This window comes from Chiloscyllium punctatum, chromosome 32 (assembly GCF_047496795.1).
Source record: "Chiloscyllium punctatum isolate Juve2018m chromosome 32, sChiPun1.3, whole genome shotgun sequence".
NCBI lineage: Eukaryota > Metazoa > Chordata > Chondrichthyes > Orectolobiformes > Hemiscylliidae > Chiloscyllium > Chiloscyllium punctatum.
Window position 1 is genome coordinate 52847846 of NC_092770.1, and position 20675 is coordinate 52868520.

The 20675-nt window shown below is 42.4% G+C and overlaps 1 protein-coding gene across 2 annotated transcripts in view; it reads left to right on the forward strand.

Moving 5' to 3' along the window:
* ttll12 (tubulin tyrosine ligase-like family, member 12) overlaps positions 1-20675 on the forward strand; it is a 98542-nt gene that overhangs the window by 26442 nt on the left and 51425 nt on the right. Inside the window, exons 1-3 of one of the 2 annotated variants that reach the window (XM_072552386.1) lie at positions 3787-3937; positions 13141-13289; positions 19129-19327. In XM_072552386.1, the coding sequence (XP_072408487.1) occupies positions 3818-3937; positions 13141-13289; positions 19129-19327 (468 nt within the window). In that variant the 5' untranslated portion in view covers positions 3787-3817. Of the gene's footprint in view, positions 1-3786; positions 3938-13140; positions 13290-19128; positions 19328-20675 lie in introns of those variants that run through there. The other variant, XM_072552387.1, reaches the window with a different exon arrangement.

Here is a 20675-nt window from a genome sequence, read left to right on the forward strand (position 1 = left end):
TTTCCAAAACGTTTCCCACAATAGACATAAGGCTCACTGGTCTATAATTACCTGGGTCATCTCTACTGCCCTTCTTGAACAAGGGCGCAACATTTGCAATCCTCCAGTTCTCTGGTACTAAACCTGTAGACAATGATAACTCAAATATCAAGGCCAAAGGCTCTGCCATCTCCTACCTAGCTTCCCAGAGAATCCTTGGGTAAATTCCATCTAGCCCAAGAGATTTATCTACTTTCACACCTACTGGAATTGATAACACCTCCTCCTTACTAACCTCAATCCTTTCTAGTCTAATAGCCCATATCTCAGTCTTCTCCTCTACAATATTCTCCTTTTCCTGAGTGAAAACAAATGAGAAATATTCATTTAGCACCTCTCTGATCTCCAAAGGGTCCACACACAACTTCCCACTTCTGTCTTTGTCTGGCCCTATTCCTACCTTAGTCATCCTTTCTTTCCTCACATTCCGAATGAAAACTTTAAGGTACTCCTTTATTCTACCTGTTAAAGACTGCTCATGTCCCCTCCTTGCTCTTCTTAGCTCTGTCTTTAAATCCTTTCTCACCAATCTGTAACTCTTCATTACATCGTCTGAACCATCTCGTGTCAACGTCACATAAGCCTCCCTCTTCCGCTTAATAAGAGATACCATTTTTTTAGTAAACCATGGTTCCCTTACCTTATCTCTTCCTCCCTGCCTGACAGGGACATACCTATCAAGGAACCGCAATATCTGTTCCTTTAACCAGCTCCACATTTCGATTGTCCCCATCCCCTGCATTTTGCGACCCGATTCTGTGCCTCCTAAGTCTTGCCTATCGCATTATAAATGCCCTTCCCCTACCTATAATTCTTGCCCTGTGGCATGTACCTATCCTTTCCATTGCTAAAGTAAACGTAACAGAATTATAGTCACTCTCTCCTACCACTACGACTAAATCAAACACCTGGCCTGGTTCATTACCAAGTACCAGATCCATGTGGCCTTCCCTCTTGTCGGCCCTTCGACATACTGTGTCAGGAAACCCTCCTGCACTCATTAGACAAAAACTGATTCATCTGACATACTAGAGTTATAGTATTTCCAGTCAATGTTGGGGAAGTTAAAGTCCCTCATAATGACCACCCTGTTCCTTTCACTCCTACCCAGAATCGTTTAGCCAATCCTCTCCTCCACATCCCTGGAACTTTGTGGAGACCTATAAAAGACTCCTAGCAGTGTGACCTCTCTTCTCCTGTTTCTAACCTCAGCCCATACCACCTGAGTAGATGAGTCCTCATCAAACGTTCTTTCAGCCACCGTTATGCTGTCCTTGACTAACAAAGCCACACCTCCCTCTTTTACCACCTTCCCTGATCTTAATGAAAGATCTAAACCCGAGAACCTGCAACATCCATTCCTGACCCTGCTCTATCCATGTCTCCAAAATGGCTCTCTCCATGTCTCCGAATGACTGTATAATTCTCAAGTGCTGCGGAATATAGGTATTTTTAGTGCATGAGTCACTAAAAGTTAATATGGTAGGTACAGCAAATAATTAAGAAAGCTAATGGGATACTATATTTTGTTACAAGAGCAATTGAAATTAAAAGTAAAGACATTATGCTTCAGATATAGAGGCACCGGAAAGATCACATCGTAAATACAATATGCAGTTTTGATTTCCTTACTTAGGGAAGGATAATGCATTGGGGGCATCTCGGGGGGGGGGGGGGGTTTGCTAATTTGATACCTGGAATGAGTGTTTTTTTTCTGAGGAAAAGCTGTCAGACTGGCCTTGTTTCCATTGAGGGTTGACTTGTTTGAAGTTGATAAAATTCTAAATGGCCTGGACAAGGTGACTGTGGAAAGGATGTCTTCTCTTGTTGTAGTGTCCAGAACTAGAGGACACTGTTTAGAATTTAAGGGTTGTTGTTTCTGGACAGGTTGGAGGGGAACATTTTCTTTCAGAGCATTGAGTAACTTTTCAACTCTCTGGCTCAGAAGATGATGAAGATGGGTGGGTCATTGAATATTTAAGACTGGTTAGACATGTATGTTATTGAATGGTGGAGCAGACTAAGGCCATAAGACATAGGAGTGGAAGCAAGGTCATTCGGCCCATTGACTGCACTCCGCCATTTAATCATGGCTGCTGGGTCTTTCAACTCCACTTACCTGCACTTTCCCCATAGTCCTTAATTCCATGCGAGATCAAGAATTTATCAATCTCTGCCTTGAGGACACCCAACATCCCAGCCTCCACTGCGCTCCGTGGCAATGAATTCCACAGGCCCACCACTCTCTGGCTGAAGAAATGTCTCCTCATTTCCATTCTAAATTGACCCCCTCTAATTCTAAAGCTGTGCACATGGGTCTGAGTCTCCCCGCCTAACAGAAACATCCTCCCAGCATCTGCCCTTTCTAAGCTATGCATTATCTTGTAAGTTTCGATTAGATCTCCCCTCAACCTTCTAAACGCTAATGAATACAATCCCAGGATCCTCAGCCAATCATCATATGTTAGGCCTATTTTTCCAGGGATCATCCGTGTGAATCTCCGCTAGATACACTCCATTGCCAGTATGTCCTTCCTGAGGTGGGGAGCCCAAAACTGAACTCAGTGTTCTAAATGGGGCCTAACTAGAACTTTATAAAGTCTCAGAAGCACATCGCTGCTTTTACATTCCAACCTTCTTAAGATAAATGACAGCATTTCATTTGCTTTCTTCATCATGGACCCAACCTGCAAGTCAACCTTCAGAGAATCCTGGACTAGCACTCCCAGATCCTTTTGCACTTTGGCTTTATGAATTTTCTCACCGTTTAAAAAATAGTTCATGCCTGTATTCTTTTTTCCAAAGTGCAAGACCTGGCACTTGTTCACGTTGAATTTCATCAGCCATTTCCTGGACCACTCTCCAAAACTGTCTTAATCTTTCTGCAGTCTCCCCACCTCCTCAATACTACCTGCCTGTCCACCTAACTTCATATAATCGGCGAACTTCGCCAGAATGCCCCTAGTCCCTTCATCCTGATCATTAATATATAGAGTGAGCAGCTGTGGCCCCAATACTGAACTCTGCAGGACCCCACTTGTCACCAGCTCCCACCCCCAGTCCTGAAGAAGGGTTACACTTGATATGTTGACTTCTCCACCTCCTGATGCTGCCTGGCTTGTTGTGTTCTTCCAGCCTCCTGCTTTGTCCACTGGCAGCTCATTCCATACACACTCCACTCTCTGTGTGAAAAAAAATTGCCCCTTATGTCCCTTATAAATCTTTCTCCTCTCACCCTAAACCCTATGGGTGGCATGGTGGCTCAATGGTTAGTATTGCTGCCTCACAGCGCTAGGAACCTGGGTTCGATTCCTGTCTCGGGTGACTGCACATTCTCTCTGTGTGAGTTTCCTCGCACAGACCAAAGATGTGCAGGTTAGGTGAACTGGCCATGCTAAAATGGCCCATAGTGTTCAGGGATGTGCAGGTTAGGTGCACGAGTCAGAGGCAAATACAGGATAGGGGAGTGGGTCTGGGTGGGGTACTCTTTGGAAGAGCTGACTTGTTGGGATGAGTGGCCTGTTCCCAGACTGTAGGGATTTAATGATTCTGGATTCCCCCACCCCAGGGTGGCTATGGTCTTGTGGAAGGTTTGGGGTCAGGCTTGAGGGGCTGAATGTTTCTGCTAAGCTGATGATGATAGTTGCAAGTATTTGGTTGCGGTGGTGGTTGACGTGTAGGGAAGTCCTGCAGGCGGCGCCTGGACTCTGTCCTTAACCCCCTGGGGTTGGGGGTGTGTGTATGTGTGTAGTGGAGCTGCTGCTGCTGGGCTGTGAGGATGGAAGCGGAGAGAGCTGCAGATTTCCAGCATTTCACGGAGATTCACCGAGCGGCGCTGGAAACCTCGGGAGTACCGCCGCTTTACTGGAAGAGTTTGCACCACAAACTCACCCACGAGGTCGGTGCCGTTCGTTGCAGATGACAGATGGGGAGGGGGTGGATTATGTTTTACAAACTCTTCCGGTGCAATGTGCAAAAATGCTGAAAAAGCACTCAGCTGGAGGATCTGCCTTAAAGAAAAGATATTTCAGTTCATTTACATTGCTAAAACGTTAGTTCTCTGCGAGAGATTCTTAACGCACGGATCAGGAACAGTTGCATTTCATGTTAAAGAAAATACAAATCCAGTTTGTGTTTGATATCTCAGGCCGTTTGCAACAAAGACTCGTGTTTCCGAGGAGGCCACTGCAGCTAGAAACTTATTCCGGGGTGGTTTTCTTGTGCAAGAAAATTAACCTAGAATTTCAGAAGACATTAGCTTTCGGGGAGTACCAGCCTTTTTATGTGTGTGTGTGTTTGGGGGGCGCCTCTGAATGAATGGAATTGCATTGATGTAGCGCCTGCCACATGTGCAGTCGTCTTCAAGGGTTCCATCTTCGGTTAGGAACCTTTCGAAATGCCGTTTATTTGTTCGGTGGCTGATGAGCACTATGAGATAAATGATTGTTTCATCAGCTGTTGGTGTTGGCAGCTGAGGGATAAATGTGGGCTGGAATACCGGGCATAGTGTTTGTGTCGACCAACCTATTAACGTGCATTTGTATAGCGCCTTGATGTGTGTAAGTCACTGAAAGCAACGAAGCAGTTTTTTATTTAAAAAGACACCCGCGCAACTTTGGGGTTCTAGAAGGCTAATTGCAAAATGGGAGAAAACTTTTTAAATTGTACAGAAACTTGGTTAGACCACATTTTGGAGTACTATAAACAGTCTGGACCCCATATTATTAAAAGCCACCAGAGTAATGGGAAGAAGAATTGACAGAATGATATATCACCTCTCAATTCTATCAGGCCAGAATATAAAGACTGGTGGAGATTAAATAAAAGGTTGGAGATAAAAGATGGAGATATTCAAGATTATGGCAGAGTTTAATGGGGTTGCTATGAAGCTGATTAGAATTAAGTCTCTGAATAAACTCACAGTGGTTCCCAAAGTAGGATGGTGTTTTCCTCTTAGGCAATGGCAGATTTTCTGGAATAACAGCATATATTGACTTTCGCTCCCCCGCCCCCATAGTCCATGGGTTTCCACAGTCAAGTGGCTCTGGTGTTTGGGCTCATATGCCACTCACCTTTCTGCTTCTGCTCTAAATTGTGGTGGAACAATTTCACGACAGTGAAAAGGAGGGACGGGGTTTGGAAAGAGGGAACGGTGAGTGAGTGAGGGGAGGAAAGTTTGAGAAAATAGGACATTCAGAGAGTGGAGGGGTGCAGGGATTCGGAGGTGCTGAGAGATGGAGGCTGAGGTTTGGAAAGAGAGCTGAATGCATGGGGATGAGGAGTTGGAACGGGGTTGATGAGTGAGTTAGGGATTCGGGGAAAAGTTGATTGAGTTGGTTTATTGAGGACGGTGCAGTAGTTAGGGTAGCACGGTGGCTCAGTGGTTAGCACCGCTGCCTTACAACGCCAGGGACCCGGGTTCGATTCTGTCCTTGGGTGGGGGGTTTGCACATTATCCCCGTGTCATCTTGGTGTGCTGGTTTCCTCCCATAACCCAAAGATGTGCAGGTCAGGTGGAGTAGCCATGTTTAAAAGAAAAATGTGGTGTTACAGGTGTGAATTGAATCTGGGTGGCATGCTCTTCAGCGTGTTGGTGCAGAGTGGATGGGCCAAATGGCCTCTTTCTGCACTGCAGGGATTGTATGGAGGGGATTTGGAAAAAGGTTCTGACTGACTGTGGGCTGGAGCAGTTGATATATGAATTGTTGGGAAGGGGGTTAGAAAGTGGGGTTGGTGAATGAATGGGGGTGGGCGTTGGAAAAGGGGGCTAATAAGTGATTCATTGGTGGGGTAATGAAAGGTTTGTTGATGTATTTGAAGCTCGGAGAAATATTTGCCTCCAACAAACTGTTTATTACTGTAACCTGATTATACCGATTTGCAAAATGTGTAGTCTTTTGGAGGGGTAGTTAAAAATAAAACTGCCTTTAATGGTAAGGAAAGTGGTGCACAGCGCAAAAAGAAGGGAACTTTTGCCATAATAAATTCAGAAGGAAATTCAGGAGAAGATTCTTCACCCAGAACCTGTATCCAGTCACGACAGGGAATGGTTGAGGTGAATAGTGAATATCTGTTTAAAATGCTCACGAAGGGGAAAGGGATAGGAGGAGAGATTGGTAAATTTCGATGAAAAGGAATGGAAAGAGGCTTGTAAAGCAAAAACACTAATATTGAACTATTGGTCTGTTTCAATGCTGTAAATGCTTTGCAATAACTTACTGCAATACAGGCCTGAGGGGCAACCAGATAGGAATATATAAATCTATTGAGAGGCATGGACAGGGTGGATAATCAGAATCTTGTTCCCAGAGTGGAAATTCAAGTAGTGGGGACACAGGTTTAACTGAGAGGCGCAAAGACTTAAAAGGAGATGTGTGAAGATATACAAAGAGTGGTAGGTTCCTGGAGCTAGGGAGGTGGTAGAAGCAACTAGACAGACATTGGAACAGGCAGTGAATAGAGGGATACAGTCCACATCGAGGCAGATGGAATTTATTCAGAGTAGCAGTATGATCGGCACAGACATGATGAGCTCAAGGGCTGGTTCCTGTGTTGTTATGTTTGAAAATGTCACATGCATCTAATCAAAATGAAGAAGTACTGAACTAATTAAGGACCTGGAAGGGCAGGTGGCAGAAGATTTGTGAAGTATGGTTTTCAGCAACATCTTAAGGAGAAAGAGGGGGCAGTTACTTAATCTTAGAACTGAGAGTCAAGATTGATGTGTGCAGAAATCTCAGGGTTTGAGAGTTGAAGGATGTTACTAATACATGGAGAGGTGAGGTCATGGAGGGATTTCAAAATGAGGGCACGTTTTAAAATTGAAGGGTTGTCTCCATTTGAGTTTTCTTAATACTGTGTTCTGATTAATTGGGGCCTTTGCCCTGAAATTCTCAAACATGTTTAATTTGAACTGAACACTTAATGATTCATATTGGAGTTATTTCCAGTAGTATTCTTTTGACAACAATTTCTTGCTGTTTGGTCAAAGGTATATTACAGTAAACAAATAATACCACAATCTAATTTCCATTTGGGTCTTCACCCTTCTCCCTGTTGTCACACTATAAGTTGGTGACTTGCGGAATGGTGCATCTCTGCCTCATGGTAGTGGGAGAACTGTTTGTGTGTGGGTAGTGCAGAATGATAGTTCAATTCCAGGACATGATGTTGTAGCTTAAAAAGATCTAATGTTACAACAGTATTTTTCAGAACTGCTTTAAGATTATATAAAGCTGGTAGCTAGCAAAAATAAAAGTGACCATGAACCATTTGGATCATTGTTATCCTTGATTTCTTATGTTTTCTAAATGTAATGTAAATGGGGTTGGGTTGGGAGATACCCAAGTTTGAGATACCAGCAATGCCATTAAGATAACTGCCATTCAAGGAATGTCCACATTTACTTAAAGGGGTGAAACAATAAACCACACATGATCTGCTCTTAGCTTTACAATAGACCAAAGAATCCGATAAGATTGTAAACCTGATTGGAGGTATGTTGAATTGAATTTATTGTCACATGTACCGAGTCACACTGAAAGCTTTGTGTTGCGAGGAATACAGGCAGATGGCATAGTTAAATAGCATAGCTAAGTATATAATGGGTACAGTGGCAAAAACAAAAACACAGGTACAGGCCGATGCTAAGAGTTTGTGAGTCCATTCAGTATTCCAGCTGCAGTAGGGTAGAAACTATTTTGAAACCGGCTAGTGCATATGTTCAGGCTTCTGTACCTTTTCCCCAATGGTAAAGGTTATAGAAAAGCATTGCCAGGATGGGATGGATCTTAAGAATACTGGCGGCCTTTCCTTGACAGTGGGCCTGGTAGATAGATTCTAGAGATGGGAGGTTGGCCTTTATGATTGTCCGGGCTGAGTTCACCACTCTCTGTAACCGTCTCCGATCTTGAATGGTACAGTTGCCATACCAGGTACTGATACTTCCAGACAGAATGCTCTCGATGGCACACCTATAAAAGTTGGCAAGGGTATTTGCCGTCATGCCAAATTTCCTCAGCTGCCTGAGGAAGAAGGGATGTTGTTGGGCCTTTGTAACCAGTGCATCCACATAAAGAGTCCAAGAAAGTTTGTTGTGGATGACCACACCCAGGAACTTGACACTCTCCACTCATTCCACCTCTGTGCTGTTAATGTGTAGGGAAGCATGAGTAACATCCCACCGAAAGTCAATAATGAGTTCCTTGGTTTTGCCAGCATTGAGAGCTAGGTTGTTCTCAGTGCACCATTTTTCCAGGTCTTCAACCTCCCATCTGTAGTCTGTTTCGTTGCCATCTGAGATTCGACAGACTATGATGTTGTCATCAGCAAACTTGTAAATGGCATTAGTCTGGCATTTCGCGACGCAGTCATTGGTATACAGTGAGTGCAGTAGGGGGCTGAGTATGCACCCCTTGGAGTTCCAGTGTTGAGTGTTAATAAGGATGAAATATTATCCCCAATCTTTACTGATTATGGCCTATAGGTCAGGAAACTTAGGATCCAGTTGCAGAGAGTGGGGCTTAGTCCAAGATCAGTAAGTTTAGTAATCAGTCTTGTGGGGATAACAGTGTTGAAGGCTGAACTGTAGTCAATGAGTAGGATTCTTACATAGCTGTCCTTGGTCTCAAGATGTTCTGGGGAGGGGTGTGTAGGGCCAGTGATATGACATCTATCGTGGATCTGTTTGTCCAATAGGCAAATTGAAGAGGGTCAAGAGTAGTGGGGAGGCTGGAATTGATTAATGCCGTGACCAACCTTTCAAAGCACTTCATGACCACCGATGTTAGGGCCACTGGGTGGTAGTCATTGAGACATGCTGCATGAGTCTTATTAGGCACAGGAATGATGTTGGCCCTTATGAAACAGGCAGGGACAGTAGCCTGCTGCAGGGAGAGGTTGACGAGGTCCAAGAAGACCTCTGCCAGTTGATCTGCACGTGCTCTGAGTGCACGGCCTGGTACTCCGTCTGGTCCCATCGCTTTCCTTGGATTCACACGAAGGAAAATTGATCTGACCTCTGATGCAGTGACTGTTGGGATAGGTTTGTCAGGACTTGTCGGAATAGGTGTTACCTTTCTGCCGAAATTCTGCTCAAAGCGAGCATAGAAGGCGTTGAGACGATGTGGGAGGGATGTGTTATCGTCTGCTATTTTGCCCTGTCTCTCTTTAGCACCTGTGATGTCTTTCAGTCCTTGCCATAGTTGCCAGGTGTCTGTCTGGGTCTCTAGTTTGGATCGGTATTGGTCCTTGGCTGTCTTAATGGCTTGGTGAAGGTCATACTTGAATTCCTTATATTTGAGTGGGTCTCCTGATCTGAAGGCCTCATGCCTGGTTTTTAGCAGGTTCTGTATGTCCTGATTCATCCAGGGTTTCCAGTTGGGGAACACCCGATTGATTTCCTCAGTATGCCGTCCTCCACACACTTGCTGATAAAGTCTGTGATGGTGTTGTGCTCATCCAAGGTACCTGCAGAGTGTTTGAACATGGCCCAATCAGCCGATTCCAGACAGCACCAGAGTTGATCCTCTGCCTCTTCCGACCAACACTGGACCTGTATCCGTGAAGGGTTCTCCTGCTTGAGCTTTTGCCTATAAGCTGGAAGAAGGAATTGTGGTTGGAGTTCCTGAAATGAGGGCAGGGGATATATTTTTCATCTCTTTCCTTGCCATCAAAAAGGTTGTAAACCAGGTTAACCAGGTAAATTTTTAAAGTATGATGTTAAAATTCCCGCCTCCTCTCATTGAGACTCACTATTGGATTATCCTCTACATACATTAATCCTCCTGCAGAAAGCTGGCTGCATTCCAATCATTAGCAGGTAGTGGTTGGTTTCATAACACATAGGAAACATTGCTGTGATTAATTCTGTCAAGCATAGAGGATAAACACTGCCATGGGCTTTTACAATTTTTATTTGCTCAGATGAATGGGTATCCCCCAATTCAATCACCATTTGTGGTTTAAACCTACTTTGATAAATATGTTGCCTGACTGATTTTTGAATTATCAATTTGAGATGAGAAGCCAAGCAAATTTTGAACAAACACACTCTGGGCTTGTTTAAATAATGGAACTGCCAATTAGATTTGAGTCTGAATGTCAGTTATAAAAATCCAGATAAGCCATGGCAATTGATGGCTGAACTGATAACAAATAGAATAATAGAAATATAATTGTATGCGATATTGTAATATGAATAACTAATTTATTACTTGGGAAATTGAATGTAAAAGCAGGGACGTTGTGCCTCAATGATACAGGACATTGGTGAGACTGTATTGGGAGCACTATGTATAGTTTTGGTCTCCTTTATTAAGGAAAGATGTAATGGAGGCAGTTCAGAGGAGCTTTATCAGATTAATGCCTGGAATGAGTGACTTGTCTTATGAGGAAAGGTTTTGCAGATAGGCTTGTACCCACTGGAGTTTTGTGGTGACTTGGTTGAAACATATAAAACCTTAATGGTGTTCATAAGGTTGGTGAAGAGAGGATACTTCCTGTTTTGGGAGCATCTAGAACTGGGACTCACTAGAAATCAGGAATCGTCCAATTGTAACTGGTGTTAAGAGATTTTCTATCTCAGAGGGTCATGTATCTGTGGTACTCCTTGAAAAAGTGGTGGAAGCGAAGTATTGAATGTTTTTAAGGTAGAGATAGGTAGATTCTTGTTAGCATGGGGGGTGAAAAGTGATCAAAGGTAGGTAGGAATGTGGATTTGAGGTTACGATTAGATCAGGTATGATCTCACAATGGCTGAGCAGACTTGAGGGGCTGAATGGCCTTATCCTGCTCTTGATTCAAATGTAAATTAATTTCGTGAAGGAATCAAATGTTTTCCATTTATTTTGTGCCATTCCCAGCCTTGAGTCACCCCAAAGCCCTTTCTAACCAATGAAGTGATAGAAGAGGACAAGCCAGATCTAAAAGTTGAAGTTCTAAATTGGAGAAAGGCCACTTTTGACGGTATTAGGCAAAACCTTCACAAGCTGATTGGGGGCAGATGTTCGCAGGTAAAGGGACGGCTGGAAAATGGGAAGCCTTCAGAAATTAGATAACGAGAATCCAGAGAAAGTATGTTCCTGTCAGGGTGAAAGGAAAGGCTGGTAGGTATAGGGAATGCTGGATGACTAAAGAAATTGAGGGTTTCGTTCAGAAAAAGAAGGAAGTATATGTCAGGTATAGACAGGATAGATTGAGTGAATCCTTAGAGTATAAAGGCAGTAGGAGTATACTTAAGAGGGAAATCAGGAGGGCAAAAAAGGGACATGAGATGGCTTTGGCAAGTAGAATTAAGGAGAATCCAAAGGGTTTTTACAAATACATTTAAGGACAAAAGTGTAACGAGGGAGACCCTCAAAGATCAGCAAGGCAGCCTTTGTGTGGAGCCGCAGAAAATGGGGAGGTACTAAACAAGTATTTTGCATCAGTATTTACTGTGGAAAAGGACATGGAAGATATAGAATGTGGGGAAATAGATTCTGACATCTTGAAAAATGCCCATATTACAGAGGAGGAAGTACTGGATGTCTTGAAACCCATAAAGGTGGATAAATCCTCAGGACCTGATCAGGTGTACCCTAGAACTCTGTGGGAAGCTAGGGAAGTCAATGCTGGGCCACCTGCTGAGATATTTGTATCATCGATAGTTACAGGTGAGGTGCCGGAAGACTGGAGGTTGGCTAACATGGTGCCACTCTTTAAGCAGGGTAGTAAGGACTAGCCAGGGAACTATAGACCAGTGAACTTGATGTCGGTGGTGGGCAAATTGTTGGAGGGAATCTTGAGGGACAGGATGTACATGTATTTGGAAAGGCAAGGACTGATTAGGGATAGTCAATATGGCTTTGTGCGTGGGGAACCTTGTCGAATGCCTTACTAAAGTCCATATAGATCACCTCTACTGCTCTGCCCTCATTAATCCTCTTTGTTACTTCTTCAAATAAGTCAATTAAGTTTGTGAGACATGATTCTCAAGGTTAGGTCTCACGGAATACAGGGAGAACCAGCCATTTGGATACAGAACTGGGTGAAAGGTAGAAGACAGGGTGGTGGTGGAGGGTTGTTTTTCAGACTGGAGGCCTGTGACCAGTGGAGTGCCACAAGGATCGGTGCTGGGTCCACTACTTTTTGTCATTTACATAAATGATTTGGATGCGAGCATAAGAGGTACAGTTAGTAAGTTTGCAGATGACACCAAAATTGGAGGTGTTGTGGATTGCGAAGAAGGTTACCACAGATTACAACAGGATCTCGACCAGATGGGCTAATGGGCTGAGAAGTGGCAGGTGGAGTTTAATTCGGATAAATGCGAGGTGCTGCATTTTGGGAAAGCAAATCTTAGCAGGACATAATGGTAAGGTCCTAGGGAGTGTTGCTGAACAAACAGACCTTGGAGTGCAGGTTCATAGCTCCTTGAAAGTGGAGTCGCAGGTAGATAGGATAGTGGAGAAGGCGTTTGGTATGCTTTCCTTTATTGGTCAGAGTATTGAGTACAGGAGTTGGGAGGTCATGTTGCAACTGTATAGGACATTGGTTAGGCCACTGTTGGAATATTGCGCGCAATTGTGGTCTTCTTCCTATTGGAAAGTTGTTGTAACACTTGAAAGGGTTCAGAAAAGATTTACAAGGATGTTGCCAGGGTTGGAGGATCTGAGTTATAAGGAGAGACGGAACAGGCTGGGGCTGTTTTCCCTGGAGTGTCGGAGGCTGAGAGATGACTTTATAGAGATTTACAAAACTATGAGGGGCATGGATAGGGGGCCGGGTGCTGGCAGGTAGGACTAGATTGGGTTAGAATAACTGGTCAGGTTGGACTGTTGGACTGAAGAGTCTGTTTCTGTGCTGTACACCTCTCTGACTCTATAACTCATAAGTACTTTTGAATTGTTCTTACTGTTGTAATATAGGAAATTTGCAGTAACCTGCAAACGACAATTGGATATATGACCAGATACTCTACTTCAATAATGTTCATTTAGGAGAATTGAAATGGAAAATAAAGGCAATCTCCCAGACTTTGATCAGAATAGCAACAGTCCTTTGGAAGTTTTACACCTGTGTACTTCTTTCTGCAGTGTTAATATAATGTTTTGTCTTTAGGTGTTCGATGCGGGTGATGTGTTTGGGATTATGCAGGTGGAAAATGAGGATGTTGATGATGCAGAGATAACCCATAACCCTGGCACACCACCTGTTTACAGAGTCATTATTACCAAGGATGATGGCCTTCAGGTTGCAGATGCTAATAGGTAAGGGACTATTTCAAAGTACAGTGCGTTGCGTGAAAACCTGGCTTTATCCATACAAAACATCTACCATATCATGACTATTAAGGATTTTATATGTTTCAATCAAATGACCTTTTACTCCTCTAAACTCCAGTCGATCGAAGCCTAGTCTGTGCAATCTTCCTCAACTCACCCATTCCAGGTCTTATTCTGATAACGTTCCTCTGACCTGCCCCCAATGTATTTACATCCTTCCTGCACTTTCCACACTGACCACTGCGAAGACTGAAGCCACCTGTTTGTAGTATTCTTAAAAGCAATCCAGCTCAATCTTGTTACGATAAATGTGTAAATAAAGAGTAATCTGTAAACTACATCAAAGATCAATTACTACACATTACAAAATATCTTTCTGAGGAAAGAATCTGTCAGGTTGAAGTTTTACTGTATGTTTTGTCAGCATGTTGTTGAAAGGGCTTCTGGGAGACATCCTGTCTCTCTGTGCTTTCATGCTTTTCACTGTTACCACATTGTGATAATGTTGACTCAGCACTTTGTTTACCTCAGTTTAAAGTACAAATTTTACTGCATTTTGTTTTAGGTCAGTTTGTTTCTATTCTTTTACTGAGCTGGATGAGAGAAATTCCTCAATGTCATGGTTTTGCTTGCTTTCTATTTTTTGGCTGTATTTCCACCTGTAGTGAATTGTAATCCTAGCCCCATTTTTGAGACTATCCTGGATTAGATGTAATTCTCCCTCAGATATTCACTCTGTTTAAGGTTAAGAAAGCCAAATCCTAACGACACGGAATTGCTCTAAACCTCTGGTCCAACTCTCCCTCGAGGTAAGGACATGCTGTGAATATTACCTTCCTGCAGATGACATTCTGAAAAGGTTTCAGACTGATTATAATGTGGATAACTCTAATGATCCTGGGATCTCTCATCAATAATGTGCTGTCCCCAAAGTATGTGTGGAGAAGGGAATCATGGGTTAGTAATACAGAAGTCTGTGTGACACAATATAAATTCTCAACTACATGTAGAATTGGCAGCATCCGAGGAGCAGGAAAATTGATGTTTTGGGCAAAAACCCTTCATCAGGAATCTGTCTTTTGCACGAAACATTGATTTTCCTGCTCCTCGGATGCTGTCTGACCTCCTGTGCATTTTCAGAAACATTCTAATCTTGACTCTAGTCTCCAGCATCTGAAGTACCCACTTTCGCCTACATGTAGAATTCACTACATGTGAAGCAATCAGTTGTAACATCAATAGTTCGAGGAAAAGTTATCTTCTAGTAATGAATCCAATTATTAAATCCAAGTGTTACAGTAAAATGTTTAAGTAGGATAGCCATCAACTACTAAAGTAACATTTGCCTTAAATGCCCAAATTAGTAGAAAATCATAGTTCCTGTGAACTAATTGAGGGAGCTTCATCATTTGACTTCTTTAATACCTTTTACCTTGAAAGACTCTGAAGCAAGAAAAGGGAATCTAAATTTCCAATGTGTCCTTACTTTTGATTTCTAAGCAAGCCAGTTACTGTGACCATGTCAGGAGGGGTGAACCCACTTTTCTCTTCTGAGCTGGTGACAACAGAGTGTAAATCTGAAAAGAATGTGATTTGCCCAATTAATACAAAATTCACAATGTGTCACCGAGTGTGAGAAACTTGGCTGGCTTATTTCTTAAGTTAACAAGGGCTATTATGATACCGTGGTATTGCTTCTAACTTTGAGCTAGGAGACCAGGATTAGAGTCTGGGGTGTGTAATAATGTCTCTGAACAGATTGATTAGAAAATAGGTTTTAAAAATTGTCTTACATTAAAAAGTAAAAAGTGAGTTCTGTTTTAAACTCACTTGAACAATGTTGGAGAAGTTAACAAATGCTTTAAAAATCTAGAGATTTCTCTTAAGTACCCATGAATGCAAAAAAGAAACGCGTGCGCGCACGCATACTCAACTTTTGCCAGGCATACAAAAACGACAACGGAACGCTACAGAGTTTCAGATCTTAAAAACATGGCCAAGTAAAGTTTAATGTCAGCAATAATAATTCACAGATTGTCTGGAAACTATTTATATCTGATGGATTACTTAACACAGTAACTTTTCCGTCTTGAGACTTCCCACTGATCGTTTTGTGGCGATTTGATTTCTTACATTTCTTTACCCTGGAGACAGTGGTGTTGGTTAAGAGTTATCCCTTTAAAAACTCTCAGCTTGCAGCAACGAAGGCTCCTCACGGGTTTTCAACTCACAGACTTAGAGAGATATTTCTGATAAAGAGAGGACAAAATCTGTTGTTCCTGTGGTAGTTTGGCTTGGCCACTTCTTGCTTCAAATCCAGTAAGATTTGACACGTCCAAAATGGTTCATATACCCCAAGTCTCTAAATCATCACTTCCCAGAGGCCACTATGGACATTTTGTGGGCCTTGAATCGTCTTCCCTTGGATCCTGGTTAATTCCTAACTCTCCCAGATTTTTTTTAATGTCTAGAAATTGTTACATTCATCTGAATGCTTTGTTAAAGCTAAAAGCTTTATTGACTCTAGGCCTCCATCAAAGCTGATGTTCTTCACATATGCAACATCTTAGTTGCTATTGGCAATGTTATTTACTTTGTTCATTTTACACTGTTGAGGATATCAATGAATCATTATAGAATCCCTACAGTGTGGAAACAGGCCAGGAGGCCCAACAAGTCCACACCGACCCTCTGAAGAGTAACCCACTCAGAGCCAATCCCCTAACCTATTCTACATTTACCCCTGACTAAATGCACCTAACCCACACATTCCTGAACACTGTGGGCAATTTAGCATGGCCAATTCACCTAACCTGCACATCTTTGGATTGTGGGAGGAAACCGGACCACCCAGACACAGAGAGAATGTGGCAACTCCACACAGGCAGTCATATGAGATGGGAGTCGAACCTGTGTCCCTGGCACTATGAGGCAGCAGTGTTACCAGTGAACCACTGTGTTGCCCTAAATATGTATGTACCCAGCTAATGACATGACAAATTAATATTTCAGATGCACACCTTCATAACACAGTAAATGTACCAGTGAACTGCGAGCACTCATGGGTAATTTTCATGATTCAACTAACTCAATTTCAGGATCGAGGAGTTGGTTATAAATTCAGTTTGGACTTCAGTACTTTTGTCATAAATTCAGTTGACCGGTTTAGGGGGACTGTTACAAAATGATTTTATCGTGTATTGTAGAGTTGTTGCCTTTATGGAAGTTTTGCAAAAATTGTATCAGTATTTTATTGTGGTAAGCCTCACGACGTTTGGAGTGAGACCACCTTTTCAGGAGTTACTCATTTAATTTTAAGATGTAGTAAAATTTTCCACTTAGGACCCCATGGTCATTCAATACTGGAGTGATGGATTAGCTTAACTATCCAGGAAAATGAACTATTTTTAACAATTCAAATCCACATTCATTGGAATTACAGATCTTCTAATCTGATAAGCAGTCATTTTGGCTCTTTTCGTTCACACATTCACGCTAATTCCTTGACTTCACCGTCATTTAACTTCTTGATCATCTTTGTTCTTCATTCTTGGGATTATCTCCCATTGCTGCCTTGATTTTGTGCAAGACCAAAGACTCCGTTACTGCAAATCATCACTTCCTAGAGGTGACTATTTATGGGCCCCGAATCATCTTCCCTTGGCTCCTGGTCAATTCCCAATGATCCCAGATTTTTTTTTAATGTCTAGAAATTGTTACACGCATCTGAATGCTTTGTTTCCCCTTCACCAAATCACCAATGGTACATTTTCATTTATTAACCAGCACCAGTAAATCACCATTTTTCTCCAATTGATTAATTTACATGCAAAGCCCATTAAAGGCAATGCAGATGACCAACTGTGAGGAGGAAGGTACTTAATTGAAATGGAGTTAGAAAAGTGTCCACCTCTTTCAAAGCAGCAAACGTATTAGTGGATACCACATGCTCCTTCTCTAAGAACACTCAGTCATTATTCCAGATTTTTGAACCATCTGGGGAACCAACACCACCTGAATTCATATCTTGTGACTCCAGTCTTGAACATTCCTGCTTCTGTCCGAAACGTCAATTCTCCTGCTCCTTGGATGCCGCCTGACCTGCTGTGCTTTTCCAGTGCTACACTTTTCGACCCTGACTTTCCAGCATCTGCAATCCTCACTTTCTCCCAGTCTTGAACAGTGGCTGCTCCAAGCTGACTCCACACTATCTACAAGATAGTGTCAGCATCTACAAGATTGTCTTCAATGCACCAGGGTCTTGCATTCCTTGTACAGTCCTTTTGGACTGATTCATACTGTTCCCTTCCTGTTTTCTGTGAGCACTACATGTTTCAGGTCATCTGTACTATGGCTGTAAAAAGTCGAATTTCCTTTGTGTTTATTTACTTGTGCACCTGGGATCTGAACCTCTTGCTTTTAAGTCCCTTTTAAATTTTAATCTCCACTTATACCTTTATGTTCTTCCCTTTCCCTCACTTCAGTCGGTCAGTTCTCATCTCTCCCCTCTCAGAAACTTTGCCATCACTGGTTATTTACTTTCTCTCCTGCCACACTCACTATTTTGAACTTGCTTTGTGAAATTACAGCATTTTGTTTGGAATTCTTTGTCTGACTCACTACCTCTTCTCCTCTTTTTAAAGTCTGCCTCCTTGGTTCAGCCTTTGGGCAGGACTTATCCCTTTGGTCCCCTTGTTGGTTGCTGGCACATCTCAGTCCAATACCTTTGGTCTTGTTTCCTATTTTAAAGGCTGTATACAAATACATATTGCTGTTATCACAATGATGAGCAACAATCAGTTGACAAACTAACTACTATTCAGTTCATGTTCCTCATTTGCACTATAGGTGTTCACTTAGTGCACTAATTTTGGGCTTGCTTGAAGGATTTAACAACAACTTGCAATTGTAGAAACAACGTTCGCACAGTAAAATGTAACATGGTAGTTTCCAGGAGTTTTGTTGACATCAAGACATATTGGATGATGGTGGAATAGGTGACCAAATGTTTGGTTAAAGAATGAAGTTTTAAGGGGAATCTTAAGGTAGTAGGGAGAAAGGAAGGTTCATGGAGAGAATTCCAGAGTTAGAAGACAGTAGTTGAAGGCAGGGTCACTAACTGTGGAACCATTAAAATCAGGATGTGCAAGGGGCCCAGAACAGCAAAGTATGGAGGTCTTGTGGAGTTGTAGGGCTGAAGCAAACTAGACACTAGGAGAGGTATAAAGCCATGGAAGGGTTTGAAAACAAATTGAGGTCTTCATAACTGAACAGTTGTCGAGCTGGGAGTCAGTAGAGGTCAATGTGTGTAGGAGTGATGGGTGAACAGGATTCGGTCCGAGTTACGATTCAGGCAGTAGAGTTCTGGATGAGCTCAGGTTTCTAGTGGTTGCACAGTGACAAACTGAGGACAGTAGAACAGTCAAGTCTAGAGTCAACAATAGTGTTGATAGCATATTCATTGATGCAGGAGTGGATTATTTAAGAAAGAAATGAATGTGCTCTTTATTTTGCTGTAAATGGTCAGCTATTACATGGAGACAAATTAATTTTACTTTGAGGGAACACAATGAATGAAATAAATATGTCAGGACAAAATCTTTATCAGTGAATTCCTTTAGGTGCCTCATTATAGATGTAAGCAAGTAGTTCATAACCTGTACATTAAACTTGTGGTTTTTTTTGGCATGTTGGAAATTGATGTTACTGTATTTTGCTGTATTACATTAAGTCTTACATTAAATATTACATTTTGCTGTATTACATTGCTGCATTACATTAAGTCTTTTTGCGGTGTTTTCATTATTAATTTCTGGTATTGCAGCATTTTCTTAATTGATCATGCATGGACATACAGAGTGGATCAAGCACGTCAGCAGTTATGGGAGATTCCTGGCTTACTCCACAGGATGGCCAACCTCACTGGCATCGAATTCCATGGTGAAGTTCCTGATGATGATATAATTGATGAGGTGATGGCAGAGTTGTGGAGGTTCAGCCACACATACCACCTGTCCCAGGGGGTAAGTAAGTAAGTTTTGCCAGTGGCTTACAGAAATTATTTGTGTTGTAATTTATTTAATATAAGACCAGTCTGCTAAAGAACTGTGCGGCTGACTGACTGACTTCCTGTAGAGAACATTTTTGAACAATGAGTTTTACCAGTGCACAGTGACCCTGAATTATGACACGAGAAGCTAATGGAGCAGAATGACATATGATAATAATCCTTTAACAATGCTCCTTTAGCAAAGCTATATTGTCCTTGGCTTTTCTTTCCGCGAGGTTGTAAAAGACACCGGAAAGTCTAGTTTTGAAAGGTTTTAGGGCCAATTTGATAATAGCTAACAGGTACTACCTCAGGCAACAGGCTTTTAAGTTTAAAAACAACACTTGTCCAAAGAAAGGGGAGTGGCCAGTGCTCCCAGCTCAGCTCTTCTCTGGTTTTAGTACAATAAAGTTGGAAAAACTACCGGACCGAAGAAGCAAGTCCATGCTGATCTCTCTCTGACTTCTCTCCTGTGAGACTTTGTGTTTGATTTTACCATTTGTGCCAAGGGGTATTTATGGGGATTGTTGCACTGCTGCCTCACAGCGCCAGAGACTCGGGTTCAATTCTCGCCTCAGGCGACTGACTGTGTGGAGTTTGCACATTCTCCCTGTGTCTGCGTGGGTTTCCTCCGGGTGCTCCGGTTTCCTCCCACAGTCCAAAAAAAACGTGCGGGTTAGGTAAATTGGCCATGCTAAATTGCCCGTAGTGTCAGGGGAAGGGGTAAATGTAGGAGAATGGGTCTGGGTGGGTTGCGCTTCGGCGGGTCGGTGTGGACTTGTTGGGCCAAAGGGCCTGTTTCCATACTGTAAGTAATCTAAATTGGGAACAGCATCATTATGTTGGTATAATTTGTTGGGTTTTCAGATAGTTTAAGTTATTTGGTATTCTGTTCTTTTTTGTTTGTGCTTCATTCGGTAATCTTGTAAATAAATTCTGTTTTGTTTAAAACTACATGGTTTGACCAGTTGCATCTCTCCTGAACTATCTGTGTTACATCTGCTTAAAGCAACTAGTGAAGCTAGGGTCTGGGTCTTTTCTTGAACTGTTTTGAGGGGATCTGGCCTGGTCCATAACAGATATTAAGCCCCATTGAACTAGTGAAGTCAAGAATCGAGATTGGTCTAAGGGTAAACAGTTCAGTTTGTTCACTTTGAAGGTTTTGATGGTCACAAGGTTTTTGCTGTTGAATTATTAAGGCTGCTTCTTTGTTGAAAGGATAACTGTCATGTATCATTTTATCACACTGATAATTCAGGAATAAGACATTTAGGGTTTTAAGTGTTGTAGATTGATTTGCCATCTTTAGAGGGAGAAAGTCA